This window comes from Cydia amplana, chromosome 20, assembly GCF_948474715.1.
Source record: "Cydia amplana chromosome 20, ilCydAmpl1.1, whole genome shotgun sequence".
NCBI lineage: Eukaryota > Metazoa > Arthropoda > Insecta > Lepidoptera > Tortricidae > Cydia > Cydia amplana.
The window spans coordinates 12,936,812-12,959,937 of NC_086088.1; the positions used below are offsets into that span (position 1 = coordinate 12,936,812).

The 23,126-nt window shown below is 41.5% G+C and overlaps 1 protein-coding gene across 1 annotated transcript in view; it reads right to left on the reverse strand.

Moving 5' to 3' along the window:
• Positions 1-4,766: 4,766 nt before the first annotated feature.
• LOC134657766 (G protein-coupled receptor kinase 2) overlaps positions 4,767-23,126 on the reverse strand; it is a 60,098-nt gene continuing 41,738 nt past the window's right edge. Inside the window, exons 3-13 of the mRNA XM_063513332.1 lie at positions 11,413-11,525; positions 10,854-11,001; positions 10,544-10,749; positions 9,779-9,968; positions 9,266-9,398; positions 8,314-8,449; positions 7,608-7,748; positions 6,579-6,782; positions 6,310-6,493; positions 5,631-5,728; positions 4,767-4,943 (exon numbers count right to left, since the gene is read on the reverse strand). Coding sequence (XP_063369402.1) covers positions 4,767-4,943; positions 5,631-5,728; positions 6,310-6,493; positions 6,579-6,782; positions 7,608-7,748; positions 8,314-8,449; positions 9,266-9,398; positions 9,779-9,968; positions 10,544-10,749; positions 10,854-11,001; positions 11,413-11,525 — 1,730 coding nt within the window. The remainder of the gene's footprint in view (positions 4,944-5,630; positions 5,729-6,309; positions 6,494-6,578; positions 6,783-7,607; positions 7,749-8,313; positions 8,450-9,265; positions 9,399-9,778; positions 9,969-10,543; positions 10,750-10,853; positions 11,002-11,412; positions 11,526-23,126) is intronic.

Below are 23,126 nucleotides of genomic sequence, written 5' to 3' on the forward strand. Positions count from 1 at the left end.
CATCAACAACAAGTAAACAATCTAAGGGTCTACCGCAAACGAGAGTCGACATTTTGTTATCTAACCTCTCTATCACTCTTGCATATTCGAGCGATAAAGAGGCAGATAGTTGAGTTTCGATTTCGCGTTCCCCGGTAGGACCTTTGTAAGCAAACCGCCTTGATGTATCAATGTCATATTTGATTGTCTGTGAAAACTTGTCAAAAACAGTTTTAGGTACAGTATGTATAAGTTACTCTATGGTATACTTTAGTCACTAGTGCTGCACTCTGGCGGCAAAACATTGCAGTAATACTCCCTATTACCAGCACTTGGCACCTCCTCTAGGAAATTCACCACTGATAGGTTGAAGGTGCCAGCAATAGGGTAGTTTACCCTATTTTGATCAGAGACAACGTCAATCTTTATACAAAGGCTACAATCATTGTTGTACAAATATTTTCAGTTTATTTTAGTTATTTACGAAAAATTATGGTTTAAAATATTCGTACCTAAACCTAAGTCTTTTTATACAATTTAAACCATTCCTACAAAGGTATTTTTGACGATTCACCCCATGTCCGATCAGCCAATACACCGAGTCAAATGCAGCCGATGAGTATAGTACAGGTATGAACGATTACAAATAGTACAGTTATATAAAATGTTACAAAATTCTGTGAAAGGTAAATGCTCCAATAGGCGAACACCGACACCTGACTGCACTCGCCGCTCGCGGAGCAGTTGCCAAATATAATTAAAGACGTCAATCGATTTGAATTTCAAACTAAATTCGAATAAAAGTTGCAACGTTCCTCATTTTATAACAATTTTTTGTAAACCTATTGTAGGTATGACGAGACATATTCGGAAAATCTATAGAAATTTTAGCTCACTTTTTCTCCTATTTGGACTAAAAGGGCCTGTGATTTCAGAGTACTCAGGTACTTACACAATAAATCCACAAAGAACGTTTAAACTACATTTTTTTTGTAAATGCTCATAAATAATAATCTAAATTGAACCGTCATCCAAGCCAACTGACATCTTAAAGTTAAGCAGTTACCCTGCGGCCCCGCCTCGCGGGTCGGGTCCGGGTGCGACCCGCCAGGCGGGTCGAGCGGTGAGACTAGCTGAAGCTCCTAGGAACTATCCCATCTCCCTCCACGGCGGACCACGCAGGGTCATATCTGTCAACCGATTTTATGTACGGTGGTTTACGATATACAGGATGTAACAAACATATTTAGGAACTACAAAACAGACCCACTGAACATGAATATTGAATACAAGGGTATACAAATTCAAGATGTAGATAGTACCAATTTTTTGGGCGTCTCCATAGACCCACATTTAAATTGGAAATCTCTCGTCTTTCAAGAACACAAATTTCTTACATTAACTGGGCTGTATATCTACGAGCTTTGCTTATTTCAGAACTAGAACACGATACCGAATATCTTAAACTGATCCCCAGTATTTTTGTTACACCCTGTATTGTATGAATGTGTTCCCTAGTGAACCCGTAGTCACCCGCCAGGGGTCACTCTAGGCGGCCTACGCTATGGCAACTTTTCCACATTTGTGAGCTAGACGCGACGACGGCACTACACTAAACATACAAAAATAATCATTCATTGATTTTATGGTTGAAAAATAATTTACGAATAATAAACTTGTCAGTCGCAAATATTACAGTTTACACACAAAAAATACAAGAAAGTATTTTATCTGTTTACTTGATTGTCCATTATTATACGTGTTTTTTTTAATCAATTCACTTAATCAGAGTAAATACACAATTTCACCTATTTATTGATAATCAAATATTTCCATTGAATGCCCAGTTTAAATCATCAAATTATAAGTTACTATTAATAAATATTGAATAAAAATAATAATGAATAATGATGACATTGTAAATCTGCCGCCGCCGCTCGTCCCCAGTCCTCCTGACTCGACACACAACCGACACAACACACCCAACTCAATACTTATCTATACACGAACTCGGCAGGACAGTGGCGCCCTCAATATCATGCGGTAAACGGTTTACAAAAGTTTGTGCAACACGTCGGACTGTGGGCGCGGGCCGGATACCCCGAAAGGGGCGAAGTTTTGTTAAAATATGATTTCCGCAACTCTACATATATGTATTATACAACCAAGGTAGTAAACATACATTTCTTATAACGTTCAAATAAAGTGAAAACATGTATTATTTTGTATATTCCCATACGGTTTTTACATGTAGTCGATTCGAATCGATTAATACTCGACCCCACAGCCGCGTATAGATATACGTATTTTTACAACTATACAGAGTTAAATTTAATAATATTATATTTATAAACACCGAACCCCTTAGTCACTCGCAATAACATCTGACACGACGTTGAAAGCATCCGACACTAACTTTACAAACATATTAGGTGTGTCAGACGTTTCCATCTGTCCTGTCAGATTACATTAGTACCCTGTCAATTTACAAATTTGACACATTTACACGCCGCGAAGTGACATTACCGTGACAAGGTACTTACTTTTGGAACGACTCCCAAACATATATCGTTTCATAATTATTGCTCCGAGTTAATCTCGTGTGCTGACGTCACACCCCGGACGAACGCTTTGCAACCTCTGTAGTACAATTCCTTTGACAGCATGCAAATTAATGATGACAGAAATATGAACCTTACAAATAATAATTAAAGTTCAAAATTGTCGGACACGACTGCTACTTGTACTTGTCAGTGTAACGGTCAAAATTTAAAAACATTCAATATTATGTCATCACTATGCTGCATTCTAGACAATAAACAGGAACATTGCTGTCGTAGACAATTAAGTGTTATTTTGAACCTTATAACAATGCCGTAAGGTCTACCTATTGATGGCCAGTAAAGTGTCACCGTTTGTGCATTAATCCTGACCCAACCAACCTACTCCGGAAGCCACTAAGTATATAAACATGTCCGAAAAGCCTAAACATATAAATTCGTCCTCTACAAAAATATACATTTCAAAAGTCATGTAAATAATATAAATTCAATACCAACCCGACGTTCCAATACAAAAGGAGTACAGTCGAGCGCGGGATACGTACAGTCGCCATCAATATTCATGAAGTTGCAACGTCTCCGATATATGTAGAAACAACGAGCAATGATGTGAGCACCTTGATTGCTTCACAAATCAAACATGTTATTCATGGAGACTGTACATTCTTTATTGGTGTGAAGTCAGCCATAAAAAACTACAAAAATATTTGTTAAAAATATATTTTAGAAAAACTTTGTGCGAAGACTAGGTACCTACATCTTGTATACCGTATCTGGCATGTCAACAAATATTTAAGCAAAATTAGTAACTAATTAAACAAAAGGTTCCATCAAACTTCACACCACAGAACATATTAAAGAGGTTAGAATGGCTATCGCGCGCAGTTAGTATCGGAACCGGTGTTGCCGCTCTTTCCTCTCCACATTTACTAACACTCGCGCAACGGTAGTAAAAACTAATAGCTAGCGCCTTGTGTGCGTGGTGAATGGATATGCCTCCTTTAGACAGATTTGATGTCTGGCTCCTTAATCTGAACGTTATTGTGGCGCAAAAAGGTACGTTTACTTCATTTTCGGCAGCGCGGGCGAGTAGCATGCGAGCGTTTGCTCAAAACCCCGCGGCGACACGTACCCTGCTCGCATCGCCATTCTAACTTGTTCTGTGCTTCACACCGACAAAGTTTAGCGTAAAAAATAACTACATAAATACCACTTATAAATATGTTTTGTTCAAATAATACTCGTCCCGAAATAATACAAAGCAAAAAATCAGTCGAGAAAATTGCAAATATCAACATTTACTTACAAACAACTAAATTGTTCATGATCTCGTCACACACACGCGGAACCGACAGGTACATTGCAAAATGCATCATATCAGATACGTTTTAAAGGATAATTTTGTTTTTCAATATCTTAAGAATCGATTAAATTTACATTTTCGTCACAAGACTCACAAGTTTTTTCATGATAGAAAGTTCAAAAAAGCTACATTCCCGAACAAAACGCTTTAAACGTTTATCTTCTGCGTTACGTACCTACACCGGCCACTATCGTTCTACTGCTTATACATTTATGTACAATTTAGTCAAGCGCATGTTCGGGAAAGTCCATCGACACAGTCGATAATCGATAAAAAAATCGACAATGGGATCGATAGCCCAATAGAAATAACAGCCGCGTTTCCATGGTAACGCTTTCTGACTTACATTTTGGAAGTACCGTTTTGTAAATCTTAGAATTTTTTTCATGATTTACATCGTCCAAGGATCATCGCATCATTTCATACATTTAATCTTATCATTTAAAACGTGGGAGCGTCGAAAATCAGTCGCCATATTTCCGATTAATAATTTGATTATAAATAAAATATATACATTTCCTTCAGCGAAACGTCGTCAAAATACACCATAAAGTCATAAAGTACCTATTGCATTTTGCGGTCGCAAATCTAGTATTCGTAGCATAGAGTCACAATGGTTTACTATTTGTGTTCGGCGTGTAATTATCACGGAAGAAGAATTTCATCTCGAGTTGGAAGCGGACTCAGCGTTAAAAAAAGTTCTCAAACTCAAAATGTAATTCGCGTTCCCTCACCTCATACGGAAAGACGTAACTTGCGATAGCCGGAGTTTGGATCACTCTCGTTCATTAGTCAACCTCATGTTTCTGCGGATGCCGGCGGCGCGGGGGCTGAACACCGCGCTAGGAGTCTGCGTCGGTCCGTCAGCTCTGAGCGGGTACGGCGGGTGCTGCGGGTGCTGCGGGTGCTGCGGGTGCTGCAGGTGCAGCAGGTGCAGCAGGTGCAGCAGGTGCAGGTGCAGGGGACGAGGGCTGCAGCAGGTGCTCGGGCACCGGCACCACGCGGAGCCGCGCCGGGACTTTCTTGGTAGGACACAGTACCTGTGAAACCAAAATACTGCCTGAAAACTCCAAATTAAGTAACTACGTAGTCACATCACATCACATCACTGCTCACATTGCTGGAGAAAGTTCAGCGAAGAGCAACCAAAATGGTTATTTCATTGAAAGACAAGCCTTACGAAGAACGGTTTCAGGAATTAGGTCTTACAACATTGGAGGACCGAAGGAAGCGAGGCGATCTTATCGAGACATACAAAATCTTGTCTGGACACTACAATGTTCCTAATATTATCGACCTATACACATCGAGCCAGAATGTAAGGTTAAGAGGACACTCCAAAAAACTTGTCAAACCTCCGTGTGCTAGTAATCCTAGAAAACACTTCTTACCGAATCGTGTGGTAAATGTGTGGAACTCTCTACCAGAGACTTGTTAGTGCACCATCGGTCAACACTTTCAAAAATAGACTGGATACACATTTTAGAACTTTAAAAAGTGCAAAATAAAATAAAATACAAGTGCTTCGATATACACGCATCAGCTCCAAGAGCTGCTAGTGTATCAAATAAAATAATAATAAATAAATAATAGTTTTCAAAAATGAGAACTTGTGGCAACCGAAGAAGTGTTATTAATATTTTCTACATTTATGTCTTAAAAGTGTTAAAAAGACGGGGTGCCCCTGTATAAGCTGTCCGCCTGGACCCGACACTCGGCCCGCTTACCCTTCTCGCGAAGCCGAAGCAGCCCTTGTCGTCCTGCAGCGGCGCCGCGGCCGCCGTCAGCTGCAGGTCCGGCGTCGGCGCCTCCGTCTGCTCCTCGCCTGCACACAAACAAACAATATATCCTATAAATAAATAATGAAAACAAGATGCGATTGTCCTATAAAATTAATTTAATATATTTCACAAGAAAAAACATTAGATGCGTCAAATACAACTCGTAGTTTAGTTACTGGCTCATCTGACTTCTTTACACAGAGCGAGACACACACTTTATAAGTATATAATGTCTTTTAGGCACGCATCAAAAACTACTCATACTACTATTGTTTAAACAGCGTGGTAACAAAACATGTATCGATCACGCTGCAGACATTTTAGCCGATGCGTCAAATATAACTCTCACTTTGGTCGTTGTCGAATCAAAATCCATCACACCGTGGTGAGGTATAGAAAAGGAAGTATTTCTATTTTCTACTTCGCAATTGTCAAATAAATTGCAAACACTGCTACCATTTGTTAATCTAGTTAAACGTCACGCAAATCGTGCCGGTACGAATGCAAGAAAGTTAATGGCCTGTAGCCGCGAGCGTTGACGTCTTTGGTAGTCACCGTAACTTAAACCACAACCTTACGGAACTAGGTAACCGTGTGTATGATTTTCTCCAAAGTAGGGACTGACCCGCTTGGAACACGTTCAGCTCGGTGAAGCAGCCCGTCTCGATCATCTCGGTCTGCCACGACATGGACACGGAGCCCGTGTTGAACTTGCCGTAGAAGGTGTCGTCGCCCGCGTCCAGGGCTACGCCCTTCACCGTCGAGAACTGCTCGATGTCCAGCACGTCTTTAGCGTACACCGCGTGCGGCTGAAACGGAACATGTTATTTATTATCAGACATTATCTTTGACTACTGGCGTTCTTGTAAACAACTGAGTACTGGGGGTACTCACGTCGGGCACGAAGGGCGCGTCCACCAAGCCGGCCTCGAGCCGCGCCCAGTTGAGCGAGCTGAAGAAGCGATGCTGCTTCACCTGCCCCGCGCCGCGCCGCCCCGCGCCGCAGCCGAGCCGCGCGCCCGAGCTCTTGGCGAGCAGCGCCGAACACAAGGACCGAGCGCAGTCGCTGAACTTGCTCGAGTACTTCTCCTGCTCGTGCTGCAATGCAAACGTGAAACGGGCCCGTATTCAAATTTGCGTTGATCCGGGACGAATCAAACGGACGCTCCCGCGACCTCTGAGACTTGACGTTCTGTCTCCTGTGGTTCATTCCTAATTTTTATCCTCATCAAAAAATCTAAAGTATAAAGCTTTGTTTTTTTTTTGTTTAGCGAGAAAATGGCAACATTTAAAATTCTTTCGACCGATGCGGTCGCAGACCTTAATTTAATATTCACCCTCCGTTCTTCTGATACATAACTGAGCCCTAAACTTTTTAAAAATTATTTAGTTTAAACATCATACGTTTTCAACATAGTCCTCAATTTTATAACTCATACGTAGAAGCGCGGCACGATACATTTACACGACATTATTATTATTATTATTTTTAATACCACACGTGGCAAACAAGCATACGGGTCGCCTGATGGTAAGCAGTCACCGTAGCCTATGGACGCCTGCAACTCCAGAGGTGTTACATGCGCGTTGCCGACCTTTTTAAAAACCTGTAAACTCCTTTTTTGAAGAACCCCATACTGTAGACCCTCGGGAAAACCTCGGAAGGGAGCTCATTCCACAGCCGGAGCGTCCGCGGGAGGAAATTCCTCTTAAACCGCACAGTACGCGACCATTTAGGTTCTAGGGTGTGTGGATGAACACCCTGCCGATGGCGAGCGGTGCGGTGATAGAAAGCTGCCGTTGGCATCATGTCAAACAATTCTTCAGAGCACAGCCCATTGTACAAGCGGTAGAACACACATAAGGAGGCAAGGTCTCTCCTCAGACTTATAATTATATATATATATATATATATAGATTAACCTTGACCCTGCGGTCGACCTCCTCCCGCTTGACCTTCTCCTTCCTGGCGCGGAAGGGCGCGCGGCCCTCCAGCATCTCGTACAGCAGGCAGCCGAACGAGAACCAGTCCGGGGAGAACGTGTACCGCTCGTTGTCGATCACCTGAAAACAACATCTGTTTAATTCCTGGCCAATTATCCCACCACCTGCAGTAAAATATACATTAGAACAAAAGAAGAACGACAAACTAACTAATCAAGCCCCAAATAACATGATTAGTAACCAAAGACGAACCCATAGAAAACATTTATCTCGCCATCCTACCGACTGCGCCAGTACATTTTCAATTTATTTCCTTTTTTAAGGTTCCGTACCCAAAGGTTAAAAAACGAGACCCTATTACTAAGATTTCGCTGTCCGTCCGTCCGTCTGTCACCAGGCTGTATCTCATGAACCGCGATAGCTAGACAGTCGAAACTTTCACAAATGATGTATCTCTGTTGCCGCTATAACAACAAATACTAAAAATAAAATAAATATTTAAGGGGGCTCCCATACAGCAAACACGATTTTTTGGCTCTATTTTTTGTTGATGGTGCGGAACCCTCCGTGCGCGAGTCCGACTCGCACTCGGCCGGTTTTTTTCAACGGCTAACAAAATCTAAGGAGTGTTTATAGGAGGATTTCGTAGAGGAAACGTAATAATACAGAAAGAGTCCAGTAATACCTCGGGGGCCATGTACCCGACGGTGCCGACCCGGCCGCGCACGGACCCGCCGTCCGGGACGTCCACGGCCAGCCCGAGGTCCGAGATGCGCACGTGCCCCGCGTCGTCCAGCAGGATGTTCTCCGGCTTGCAGTCCCTAGAGTGATTAAAGAACATGTTCATTACACATGTCGCAGGTGCATGGTTTTCCGGTTAATATACTGGATCAACCAAATCTTGTCAGTAGTAAAAGGCGGCAAATTTGAAAAATCGCGGGTTAGCAACACTGTGTTCGAATAATTCCAAAATCGCGTGTCATCTGTGTGTTATCTGTGGAATGTGGATCGTGAATGACAGCCATCATCTTATTGTTTACATTCTGAATCGTTTCGTTTTCAAGAGAAATTTCTGCTGTCACCATTAATTACCAAGATTATGCATGACCTCAAGCAAAGCTAAGGTGCCTACAATGTACAATCATGCTCGTTGACGGTAAAAATTACTAAAATTTGAGGTTATGATAATTCACTCGAACTGACGTATGAAGGGCGGAAAAATAAACACGTTTTGGTTCGATGTACATTGCTGCTTTTCTTAGCGCAATTCTGCTCTTTGAGTGTTACATGGTGTTACCCTACTTTAATTTGCAGTACATTGCTACTGACAAGATTTACTTGACGCACTATATTTAGGCGATTTGGTTTAAATTTAATTCCCTAATCCTGTTATGTTCCTAAATTCATTGAAGTCAGCAATGTTCAGTTTTCGCTTACAGAGGAGCGAGGTGCAAAAGTACAAACATTTATTTAACGCCGACTGTACAAACGCATAGAAAAAAATCGTATAGACTTTGATTTATATCGTCTTTAGCTTGTGGCCATTTCTCGGCTCACAGACTACTTAGTACCATCGATAAATTATCAGAATTAGACTTTAAAATGTCAGAATTAGACAAAAAACGCATAAAACTAACCTGTAAACAATGCCCATCTTGTGCAGGTGCTCCAACCCGCACGCCACCTGCGCGGCGTAGAAGCGCGCGCGCTCCAGCCCCAGCCCCGTGTCGGCGCCGCACATGTTGTAAATGTGGAACTTCAGGTCACCACCTACGATCAGAAACATTGAAATTCAGTCCAACTGCGCCAACCACAATAAACGGATTGATCAGTGAACTGAAAAACTCCATATTCCCATATTCTATACAATATTTTTTACGGTGAAATAAAGTTTGGTGCAACCGACCGAGGCTTACCCGAGGAACAAGGAATACACGCTCCGAGCATGCACACTCGGAGCGTGGGTTTCGTGGCCGAGTCATTATCAAAATGATCTACATGGCTTAGTAAATCAGGAATAATCATCTTCAATAGTTAAATGAGAAGGAAGGCCATAAAAGCCATTTACAAATGATGTGTATAAAAAAAATCATGCCCGTTTGTTACAATTACGATCCTAATGGGGATTCCATTAAAAAACAAACCCTCACCGTTCATTATGGTGAGAACAAGACAGAGCGCGTCTTTCGTCTCATACGCGTAGGCGAGGTTGACGACGAAGCGCGAGTTGATCCTCTGGAGTATTTGCTTCTCTATCAGCACCATCGCCTCTCCTTTTCTCTTCTTGATGCGCTTTTTCTCCAGCTTCTTACACGCGTACATCTTGCCTGTTGCGCGCACCTGCATTATTACCACATGGGTTTGAGATAAGTTCAGTCTAGAAATATTAAAAAAGATAATTATACTTTGTACTGAGACATATCTTCAAAGGCCTTAGTAACCTAGGACTAGTCTATTGATGACTGTAATTCCAGGATTATCGTACACACTGTCAGTACTTAAAAGACTAATGAGGACTGGGACCTGTTGTTAGCTTATACGGTTTGAAAATCAGACTAAATATGAATACCTTGATGCCTTGCAGACCGTACCTACATAATGAAGACGTGTTGGATCCTTCTAGCACTGCACCCGATGTAATTGTCGTAGTTAATTCTAGCGGGAGTTCTATAAGATGACCTTACCGTACCCTCCTTCCCTAAACCCCATAAATCCTGAAGGCGTGTTGCGTCACAGGCTGGGTCGCGAGCCACTTCCACTACCGATGGAAGTCCATGACTCACCTGATACCCCCGCCGTGTGTGAGAGGCGCACGCCTCGCCCAACCCTACCAGAGGACCCTTGGTACGTTGGGTCACAGTCACAGACTGGGCTTCATTCCCCTCCTCCACTGCAGATAGTCCAAGGACACTCACCTGACAAGCGCAAACCTCTCCAAACCCTCCCTTGCCGAGGACCCTGTACATCCTGAAGGTGTGCTGCGTCACAGGCTGGGCCTCCAACCATTTCCATTGCAGGTACCGGTGGAAGTACATGGAGCGCTCGAACTCCGAGAAGGGAGTGCCCGCGAGGAAGTTCTTCACGCATCGTATGCACGTGCTGAAGATGTCTTTTAAGCCGGCTGGAAACAACCAAAAAGTGTTTTAATATCTAAATCAAAGATGAAGTGAGGTTTGAGAGCATAGGTACCGCAAACATCTTCGATCGCTGACAGCTGACAGTTACCTTCCAGCGCCGAGCTCGCATCGCCGACCGCCTGCTTGTCGACGACGTCGGTGACCGCTTCACCGTCCTCGTCGGTGAGGTATCGCCGGAACACGTCGACCGCCACCGCCGTGCGCGTCTCCTCCATCTCCACATCGTACCGCTCCGCCTGCAAACGCACAAGAGTCTACATTCAACTCCGACTACGGGAACCAGGTACCTAAAGGAGGAAGAGATTACATGTTCATCTTTGCCGCGGAAAAGATGAGATAGCTCTGACCTTCAGACAGGACCTTAACTAAAAGATAGATGCTGGACAGAGAATGGAGATTATTGTACAGCACTTATCCTTATCACATGATAAAAACCGAACCACCTTTGAGCATGTGGGAATATGAACAGGAAGGCGTTCATACGATGTCCCTGCTTCACATTCACAGGCTGCTCTGGCCTCACTGCCCACAGAGCCACTGTGTAAGCGAGGTATTAACCATAAACATATTTTTAAACAGACCCTGCACGACAACAAACGTTAAGCCCGCCAGAGATTCAAGTTGCTTGTACTCGTAGTCATACTGACCGCATCTAAGAAGCTGTTGTATTTGTGGTACTCCGGCTTGGTCCGCTCGCAGAACTGCCGGAACAGCAGCTTGCCGATCGGCTGCTGGTCGACCACGTAGTCGTAACCTACATCTGGAATAAACAGAAAAAAATACATTAATTTCCAGGTGCATACGGAATTTGGGGACAAAATTATCATAGGTAAAGGTGCATACTCGTAAACGCACTGAAAGTCGGACCAAACTCAATTTAAACAGACTTTGCAATGATAAAGTGGAGTAGTGTCACAATGACACTTATTGTGACACTATTATATTAGGTACACACTTCAAAATCGGTGCAGTTATATAACTTAGTTAGACGGACGCTACACGATAAAGATACCATTTGTATGTCGTATATCGGGTCGGAAGGTTAATCCTCATTTTCAACAGAAAGATAATGCAAGATCAAAAGACTACGCTACGCTACGACAGTTACGCTACTTTCTAAATAAAATAATAATAATCACTCCTAGATATTTCTCAAACGTGATAAATACTTTCTTCGTAATGATCAACGGCAAAATTATCCTATCCACATAGCAGCTGAAACTGAAATCTGTCTTCAAGTCTCCCGTCTTAAAATCAGGGACAGTTCACTGACCATTCGCAACCCTAATATCAAGGAGATAAGGTCTACTAGAGATCAGCCAAGTCAAGTTCTCGATCTCGCGCCAGCAGTGAATATTCTATGAAGCCCACACACATAATCCCGGCAATCGTCAACTTAATACAATATTCACGCTCCTGCTTTATTCAGCTAGTCGCCGCGTCGGATAATCTGATATACATACAATATTAACTGATTCATATAAAGATAACGGAACTATACGCGTTTAGCTTTTTGATCGTCAGTTGTTATATTCATTATATCCAGGGGTCGGACAAAAAGTGCGGATGACGTCAAACCACTTATAGGATGATTTCAAATAGTATTTTTGATTTTCATAAACAATTATCACTTATCACTTATCAACCTCTTTATTAAACGATATCGCCACTTGAAATGAGTAAGTACGTTTTTGACTGCCACATTGTCAATCAGATGAACAATAAATTGACTTCGTTATTGTTTAGCTATTGTATCTTCACGATTATATTTAGCTAAAATTTATATTTACTAATGTATAAGAAAACGCTCTAAAATGTCATCTTTACTCGAATATTGTGGCAAGTTTCGTGAAATTTATTTTATTCACTACATCACCCTACCACCTGTATTATTAATTCCATGGATTTATTTACGATTATTTTGTTACTTCATTAATACTACTTTGTTACTACATGTCACACGGAAGTTTAAATACAAACTCAAACATCATCCTGTGTGCAAGATTACGTCATTTTTACGTCATCCGCACTTTTTGTCCGACCCCTGATTATATCAAACTATAGCCTCTGCCTGCGACTTCGTGCGGATAAATTAAAATCCAAACATACAAACTTTCGTAATTAATTACTGGTAGGGACATATACTAGTTGGCAAATGTAAAGCGCTAACTTAACTGGCAGTTCAATCTTCCTAGTGCCCTTTAGTTCATGAAGGAAATATCATCGAGTGCGCGCTGTCGCGTTCGGTGCAAAAAGTCAAAGCTTACTTTTGAGAAACTTACTACGGTTTTCTGTAAAATAGAAGTCATGACGAATTAACCATAATTATGTGCTCTACCAGCTAGTGATAACACCAGTTTAATGTGAAAAAGTTTGGAAACCTCTGCGTTCTTGCATGACTTCTCCTTCATTATACTTTAAAACATGGAACTTATTTTGACAGAGTGCGCCATAACAGTTATATATATTATATATACAAACAAAGTAGTTCCTTGTATATAAAATAAGCCATTATATCTGAGTCGTGGCTGTATCTGAATATTCTGAATATAGGTCAGCAGCACTAAACATTGTCAAATTTTCACTATTCATTCAACAATAAATAGTAAAAAACGGTAGAAACGCTCCGACAGTAATCAACATTTAATCACATACAATTCATTTAATATATGATATTCGCTCGAACAGGCGATATTAAATACTAATATTGTTGAAAACACAACAGAATAGGACAGAGTGGCGCTCTCTTGTGTCAGAGGCCAAGATCCTCTTTGGGTCACTGAGCCAGTGATGTATGTATTGTTGAAAACACAAAAATCAATAATGTGCGATATGTGATAAAGTTGTGCATTAGACGGCGAATATATCACAATTGTATAAGAGAAAATTTCAAGAAACGGTTGTGGGAAACGGCATCACTATTCAGCCTGTCAACAATCAAAAAATCAAAAGTCAAACTGCGGTGTAATAATAACGCAAACGACACTGTTCTAGAGAGCCTGCACTATACAAACGGGACTTTTTGCAAAAATACATTTTCCAAAGGGACTTTTGTATTGGGGAAAAGGAGTAAGTAATGCAGATGAAACGTTTTGTAAACGGACTGAAAGCGAAAGGGGTAGTTTTGAAAAGGGAATTAATATTTCAAAAGATATTTTGCATGCGTCCTAACCGTACGAGAGTTAAAAATAAAAATGTCTATTATTAACGAGTTATTAATGTTTGTTATCACCGCTCCGCTCCGCCGCCCTGTAATAATGAAAATTTAATCGCATTGAGTTCATATATGATTAATACGATAACCTACTATACGTGGAGCGATGGCTATCTCTGTAATTATAATGGCTTGGGAATACATGGACTCATTTCGCGACAAGTACGAGTAATAACTAAATGTTTATTAGTTTAGAATATTAATCAACTTTGCACGGACTTCAGTAGAACAAAGTGAGACAGTGTCATTATAAACGTGATATTTATATGGAAATTAGACATTAATGGTGACATTGCCACACTTTGCCATCGCAAATGCCGTGCAGAGTTAGCTTAGTCCGACTCTAATCTGACAGTCTACAATATCATGAACAACGCGCGAACATATATGACACGCTTGCGGCTCTACAAGGATTATAGCCAGATATTTTGCATGTTCGTTGTGCAAGACATGAGTGCAAATGACTGTAAAATATATTTGAGTTATTTAAAATTTTCAAATCAAATTTAAAACTTTTAAATGAGTTTTGTAATGTGGCCTTGGTGCGAGCAAATACGGCTCGAGGTCTTTAATGGCGGCGAGGATTTGCAAACATGGAATTACAGTCCCGAATATCGTATTATTAAATATGTATAACAATTTACGAACATATAAACGAATATCTATCAGTTAAGTCAAACATTGTAAATACATGGATTTTAGAAAGAAAAGGAAGGAATGCAAAAATTCGCACGCTTCTGGAAAAGGCTGCGAACCACCATGTTGTATGTTAATGACACACGGTATAACCACTTAGCCGGCATCCACTTATTTCCCGGCCTCTATAGTAATGTACTGTCTTCGCGGTAATGAATATTGCAAGTACAGCAGTGGGGTCGGGCGTGGCGCGTTAATTCATATCTAATTGGTATCAATTGCCGGCCCCGGGGAGCGAGGTGAACTATAACTACATTTAAATATAACTAGCTCTAACTGTACTCGTATCTATTTCAGTTTACAACACGTAGATAAAAGTAGCAAAAAGTGCCTACGAACAGAGAACCCGCCTAGCGGGTCGTTGGCAGTGTATGTGTTAACGTTTTAATAGTAATGATTCCGCACTTCAACTAGTTGGACAGTGGGTATTCGTCGCTAATTCGCCATTTGAAGCCAATTATGTCGGCGCCACGAAATCCAGGAATAAACTACTGTATTGGATTAGTGCATTATGGACGAGTGTTGCACAACGGTTTCACGCATTTGAATTTTTAGTCGCTATTGGCGACATGTTTCGGGCCCTTCGGCCGTTGTCGTCTAAACAGTTTAAAATCTGTCTCACGAAAGTTTAATATCGAGTGTTGATTTATTGCTCAATTTAATTAATTAATCCGATCGATTACAACCAACTGTCCCTGGTGGCTTCCGGTGCAAAGGTGCCTGATGTAACGCTCGCTGGGAATGTGCTGCATAGAAAGAACGCAGAACGAACATTTCTCACCCTTTTCCTGAGTTATTAATACTAGATTAGGTAAATTACAGAAACTACGTGCATTATGCGGTAACTCTATCAAAAGTTGTCGATAATCGAGTTACCACAACACATGGCGCCGTATTACAGTGTCATTTACTCTAAATAACTGTCAAACACGGAACCTAATTTTTTTCTTAGATTTTAAACTCTTTCACAGATCGCACAGACCTGTCGAGGGAATTTAGCACATCAAGTAGAGGGAAACTCGGAATAGCCGGTGCTAATTCAACCAACAATGACACCAATTCAAATGGGTTCCAGAGGCTTAGTATATAAGTTGTTATCATTTAGTATAGTTTTAAGTAATTAACATAATATTAAGGGAATGTATACTAACACTATAGACATGGTCTAAATTAAATAAATTGAATTGAATTGAATGCTGATGCATGTCGTAGCGCTACGCCGCGCGCCGTAGCACCTGCGCGTAGCATCGTATCTCATAAGAAGCGGTAAAGGTGGCGGGCGTAGCAGCCGGTGTAACGCAAGCGCACGGAAATGGGTTACTTACGTTAGGTACTTACGAGAAAAGGTGCGCCCGAATACTTCGGAATTCCAGCTTGAGCTTGAGCTCGAACGCACGCATGCTTGCTTATTCGTCGGTCTCATTAACGGAACTCAAGCAAGGAGGCTAATTCGAACGTACATTTTGTTATCGAGATGATGGATTTGTTATTATTATTTGTCACTGTCAAAAGTGACATTTCTTCGACCAAGAACGTCACTTAACACTGACCTAAATTACCGTGTAACGTAAAATTAGGCAGTATTTCGTCAAATAAAAGACGGTATCACCGAAAATAAAACCGCTTGTAAAATGAAGTGGTTTCACGTTTCCACGACAACTAGCACTCGGGCTACATTTTTGTTATATGAGACGATAACTTCAAGCATATAGCAACGTTTTTAGGGTTCCGCTCCCGGGCGACTATATAATGAAACCCACTAGGGCTTGTAGGGTTTAGTAATAACTAATGGCGTTATTCATAAACGCGCTACAAGCCTCAATTAGTATTAATCGTTTGTCTTAATCTGTCATTTTGACTAATGTGCTATAGTGTAGGGTTGTATCTCTAGAACCGTAGTAAAGTAGGACCAAAACTAACTCTGCACAGACTTTGCAGTGACAAACTGTGGAAGTGGCATCCTAAACACCATTAAAAAATAAGACGAAAATATAACGTTAATAAAGGTACTTAAAAGCGACGCATGTAGGCAGGCATGTACCACATGTATATTTGCGTCGCTTTTACTCGAATAAAAGGTATTATCTTTGAAATATTCGCGGTAGCAGTCCATTGCCGCAGCGTCACGTACAGTAAGCCAACCAATCTTAAACTTTATACCTTTATCTTTGTATATACGACGTCAGGGCCACTAATCGTTTGCACCATATTAGCCACCCGTCCAGAAACCTTATTACAAGGTGATAAGGTCGCTAATGCTCGTAGGCGTTAAGTTTGTCCTCACTAATGGACGTAATGTCTTTGAACAGCCTCCGAGAGAGAAATCTCACTGCGTGTCAATGTGTACTTATAGGTAGGTTAGCATATATACCTAACCTACCTATAAGTATTTATAACTATTTCATTGATGGGATATTTTGCGAGGGGTACAAAAAAAATACAAAAAAAATATTTTGGGTATTTTGGGGACTATAAAATGGTCGAACAACACCCTGAGGACATTTTATTTCGAAACGGGCCATCTTAGAGGTGGGACTTGGTTTGGTTTATGAAGTCGAGCCTTGCGAATTTTACATGCCAAATGTTACGTCAAGTATGTAGCTTATAGGATAAGTTTGTATGCTTTCTTAATGTCATAATATGTTTCCGGAAGCGGAAATAACAAGAATATTTACACCATGTATCGAGTGAATCGAGTCAATGTTTTACGATGAAGCTTCTTAATGGTACTCGTGGATTTAATTTAGTTATAAGGGTGTTGGGTTACTTTGAATAGTTTGAATAAGTAATCTTCTTAATAGTGCATTTCAGAATTACTCTGTCGGGATAAAGTGGTAGTATTTATACTAGTATCTAGAATAAGAACGAGCTCATTTTAACAGTAATAGGTACTAGGTAGAGGTACCTAGGTTCTTCCTTCCTAAATGAAATGCAAGATTGATGGATTCTGTACCAAATTGAGCGGAACATCAAAATTACTCTTACTTTATCATACAGGCACGTCGTTGAGTTTATTCATCATTCTATCTATACTCGTATGTTTAAACGGGCCTTGTTATTTGAGAAAAACTTAAATATTTTTATTAATAATTGTAACAAAAAAACGGTTCCTTTAAAAAAGGATTTAAGAGCCCATCAACGTGCATCAATATTTCAATTTAACGAAAGATATTTAAAAAAAACCGGCCAAGTGCGAGTCGGACTCGGGCACAGAGGGTTCCGCACCATCAACAAAAAACAAGCAAAAAAACGGTCACCCATCCAAGTACTGACCCCGCCCGACGTTGCTTAACTTCGGTCAAAAATCACGTTTGTTGTATGGGAGCCCCACTTAAATCTTTATTTTATGCTGTTTTTAGTATTTGTTGTTATAGCGGCAACAGAAATACATCACTGTTTATACGACAACGGTTTCACTCACTTGAATTTTTAGTCGCTATTGGCGACATGATTCGGGCCCTTCGGGGGTCCATCTTCAGGCTCGAGTGCTCGCGGCGACTGCAACTCGTGCACTGATGATCGCGCCGCCCGCCCCGCCGCTCCCTGCGCGCGCGCTGACAGGGCGGGGGCGGGGGGCGCGGTGCACTCCGCATCCGGAGTTGTCACGTGAAGGTTTGGTAGGGCGGCTGTATCGACTGACGTCCAGCACACTGCACTCACTATGTCCACTCGATCGTCACAACGCACTTCCCGCTTAATGCCAGGTATTACAGGTTTTCATGCAGGTGGCAGCATCCAGCCTCCGTCCCGATTGAAGTTAGGACGGCGTCCAATTTCAATCGCCTCGCGAATCTTACGCGGCACAAAACATTTCTCCCGTACTAGTAATCTCGCTCTATCGAAACGAATGAAATGGGACGCGCCTGTATCGAACGCGTGCTCTGCCACCGCTGAATTCCTGGTGTCCATGTTCTTTACGCTGCGTATATGTTCCGACAACCTCGTGGAGACATTGGACGCCTATTACGCCGGAGGTTTAGCATTAGGACAATCTTCCGTCCCCATACCAAGGTTAGACAGATGCTGCGCTCTCCAAAGGACAAGGACCCGCTGGGGAACCCGGGGGTATACGAGATACCCTGTGATTGTGGTAGGGCGTATGTCGGTGAGACTGGAAGGAATGTCTCCACGAGGTTGTCGGAACATATACGCAGCGTAAAGAACATGGACACCAGGAATTCAGCGGTGGCAGAGCACGCGTTCGATACAGGCGCGTCCCATTTCATTCGTTTCGATAGAGCGAGATTACTAGTACGGGAGAAATGTTTTGTGCCGCGTAAGATTCGCGAGGCGATTGAAATTGGACGCCGTCCTAACTTCAATCGGGACGGAGGCTGGATGCTGCCACCTGCATGAAAACCTGTAATACCTGGCATTAAGCGGGAAGTGCGTTGTGACGATCGAGTGGACATAGTGAGTGCAGTGTGCTGGACGTCAGTCGATACAGCCGCCCTACCAAACCTTCACGTGACAACTCCGGATGCGGAGTGCACCGCGCCCCCCGCCCCCGCCCTGTCAGCGCGCGCGCAGGGAGCGGCGGGGCGGGCGGCGCGATCATCAGTGCACGAGTTGCAGTCGCCGCGAGCACTCGAGCCTGAAGATGGACCCCCGAAGGGCCCGAATCATGTCGCCAATAGCGACTAAAAATTCAAGTGAGTGAAACCGTTGTCGTATAAACAGTGATGTATTTCTGTTGCCGCTATAACAACAAATACTAAAAACAGCATAAAATAAAGATTTAAGTGGGGCTCCCATACAACAAACGTGATTTTTGACCGAAGTTAAGCAACGTCGGGCGGGGTCAGTACTTGGATGGGTGACCGTTTTTTTGCTTGTTTTTTGTTGATGGTGCGGAACCCTCTGTGCCCGAGTCCGACTCGCACTTGGCCGGTTTTTTTTAAATATCTTTCGTTAAATTGAAATATTGATGCACGTTGATGGGCTCTTAAATCCTTTTTTAAAGGAACCGTTTTTTTGTTACAATTATTAATAAAAATATTTAAGTTTTTCTCAAATAACAAGGCCCGTTTAAACATACGAGTATAGATAGAATGATGAATAAACTCAACGACGTGCCTGTATGATAAAGTAAGAGTAATTTTGATGTTCCGCTCAATTTGGTACAGAATCCATCAATCTTGCATTTCATTTAGGAAGGAAGAACCTAGGTACCTCTACCTAGTACCTATTACTGTTAAAATGAGCTCGTTCTTATTCTAGATACTAGTATAAATACTACCACTTTATCCCGACAGAGTAATTCTGAAATGCACTATTAAGAAGATTACTTATTCAAACTATTCAAAGTAACCCAACACCCTTATAACTAAATTAAATCCACGAGTACCATTAAGAAGCTTCATCGTAAAACATTGACTCGATTCACTCGATACATGGTGTAAATATTCTTGTTATTTCCGCTTCCGGAAACATATTATGACATTAAGAAAGCATACAAACTTATCCTATAAGCTACATACTTGACGTAACATTTGGCATGTAAAATTCGCAAGGCTCGACTTCATAAACCAAACCAAGTCCCACCTCTAAGATGGCCCGTTTCGAAATAAAATGTCCTCAGGGTGTTGTTCGACCATTTTATAGTCCCCAAAATACCCAAAATATTTTTTTTGTATTTTTTTTGTACCCCTCGCAAAATATCCCATCAATGAAATAGTTATAAATACTTATAGGTAGGTTAGGTATATATGCTAACCTACCTATAAGTACACATTGACACGCAGTGAGATTTCTCTCTCGGAGGCTGTTCAAAGACATTACGTCCATTAGTGAGGACAAACTTAACGCCTACGAGCATTAGCGACCTTATCACCTTGTAATAAGGTTTCTGGACGGGTGGCTAATATGGTGCAAACGATTAGTGGCCCTGACGTCGTATATACAAAGATAAAGGTATAAAGTTTAAGATTGGTTGGCTTACTGTACGTGACGCTGCGGCAATGGACTGCTACCGCGAATATTTCAAAGATAATACCTTTTATTCGAGTAAAAGCGACGCAAATATACATGTGGTACATGCCTGCCTACATGCGTCGCTTTTAAGTACCTTTATTAACGTTATATTTTCGTCTTATTTTTTAATGGTGTTTAGGATGCCACTTCCACAGTTTGTCACTGCAAAGTCTGTGCAGAGTTAGTTTTGGTCCTACTTTACTACGGTTCTAGAGATACAACCCTACACTATAGCACATTAGTCAAAATGACAGATTAAGACAAACGATTAATACTAATTGAGGCTTGTAGCGCGTTTATGAATAACGCCATTAGTTATTACTAAACCCTACAAGCCCTAGTGGGTTTCATTATATAGTCGCCCGGGAGCGGAACCCTAAAAACGTTGCTATATGCTTGAAGTTATCGTCTCATATAACAAAAATGTAGCCCGAGTGCTAGTTGTCGTGGAAACGTGAAACCACTTCATTTTACAAGCGGTTTTATTTTCGGTGATACCGTCTTTTATTTGACGAAATACTGCCTAATTTTACGTTACACGGTAATTTAGGTCAGTGTTAAGTGACGTTCTTGGTCGAAGAAATGTCACTTTTGACAGTGACAAATAATAATAACAAATCCATCATCTCGATAACAAAATGTACGTTCGAATTAGCCTCCTTGCTTGAGTTCCGTTAATGAGACCGACGAATAAGCAAGCATGCGTGCGTTCGAGCTCAAGCTCAAGCTGGAATTCCGAAGTATTCGGGCGCACCTTTTCTCGTAAGTACCTAACGTAAGTAACCCATTTCCGTGCGCTTGCGTTACACCGGCTGCTACGCCCGCCACCTTTACCGCTTCTTATGAGATACGATGCTACGCGCAGGTGCTACGGCGCGCGGCGTAGCGCTACGACATGCATCAGCATTCAATTCAATTCAATTTATTTAATTTAGACCATGTCTATAGTGTTAGTATACATTCCCTTAATATTATGTTAATTACTTAAAACTATACTAAATGATAACAACTTATATACTAAGCCTCTGGAACCCATTTGAATTGGTGTCATTGTTGGTTGAATTAGCACCGGCTATTCCGAGTTTCCCTCTACTTGATGTGCTAAATTCCCTCGACAGGTCTGTGCGATCTGTGAAAGAGTTTAAAATCTAAGAAAAAAATTAGGTTCCGTGTTTGACAGTTATTTAGAGTAAATGACACTGTAATACGGCGCCATGTGTTGTGGTAACTCGATTATCGACAACTTTTGATAGAGTTACCGCATAATGCACGTAGTTTCTGTAATTTACCTAATCTAGTATTAATAACTCAGGAAAAGGGTGAGAAATGTTCGTTCTGCGTTCTTTCTATGCAGCACATTCCCAGCGAGCGTTACATCAGGCACCTTTGCACCGGAAGCCACCAGGGACAGTTGGTTGTAATCGATCGGATTAATTAATTAAATTGAGCAATAAATCAACACTCGATATTAAACTTTCGTGAGACAGATTTTAAACTGTTTAGACGACAACGGCCGAAGGGCCCGAAACATGTCGCCAATAGCGACTAAAAATTCAAATGCGTGAAACCGTTGTGCAACACTCGTCCATAATGCACTAATCCAATACAGTAGTTTATTCCTGGATTTCGTGGCGCCGACATAATTGGCTTCAAATGGCGAATTAGCGACGAATACCCACTGTCCAACTAGTTGAAGTGCGGAATCATTACTATTAAAACGTTAACACATACACTGCCAACGACCCGCTAGGCGGGTTCTCTGTTCGTAGGCACTTTTTGCTACTTTTATCTACGTGTTGTAAACTGAAATAGATACGAGTACAGTTAGAGCTAGTTATATTTAAATGTAGTTATAGTTCACCTCGCTCCCCGGGGCCGGCAATTGATACCAATTAGATATGAATTAACGCGCCACGCCCGACCCCACTGCTGTACTTGCAATATTCATTACCGCGAAGACAGTACATTACTATAGAGGCCGGGAAATAAGTGGATGCCGGCTAAGTGGTTATACCGTGTGTCATTAACATACAACATGGTGGTTCGCAGCCTTTTCCAGAAGCGTGCGAATTTTTGCATTCCTTCCTTTTCTTTCTAAAATCCATGTATTTACAATGTTTGACTTAACTGATAGATATTCGTTTATATGTTCGTAAATTGTTATACATATTTAATAATACGATATTCGGGACTGTAATTCCATGTTTGCAAATCCTCGCCGCCATTAAAGACCTCGAGCCGTATTTGCTCGCACCAAGGCCACATTACAAAACTCATTTAAAAGTTTTAAATTTGATTTGAAAATTTTAAATAACTCAAATATATTTTACAGTCATTTGCACTCATGTCTTGCACAACGAACATGCAAAATATCTGGCTATAATCCTTGTAGAGCCGCAAGCGTGTCATATATGTTCGCGCGTTGTTCATGATATTGTAGACTGTCAGATTAGAGTCGGACTAAGCTAACTCTGCACG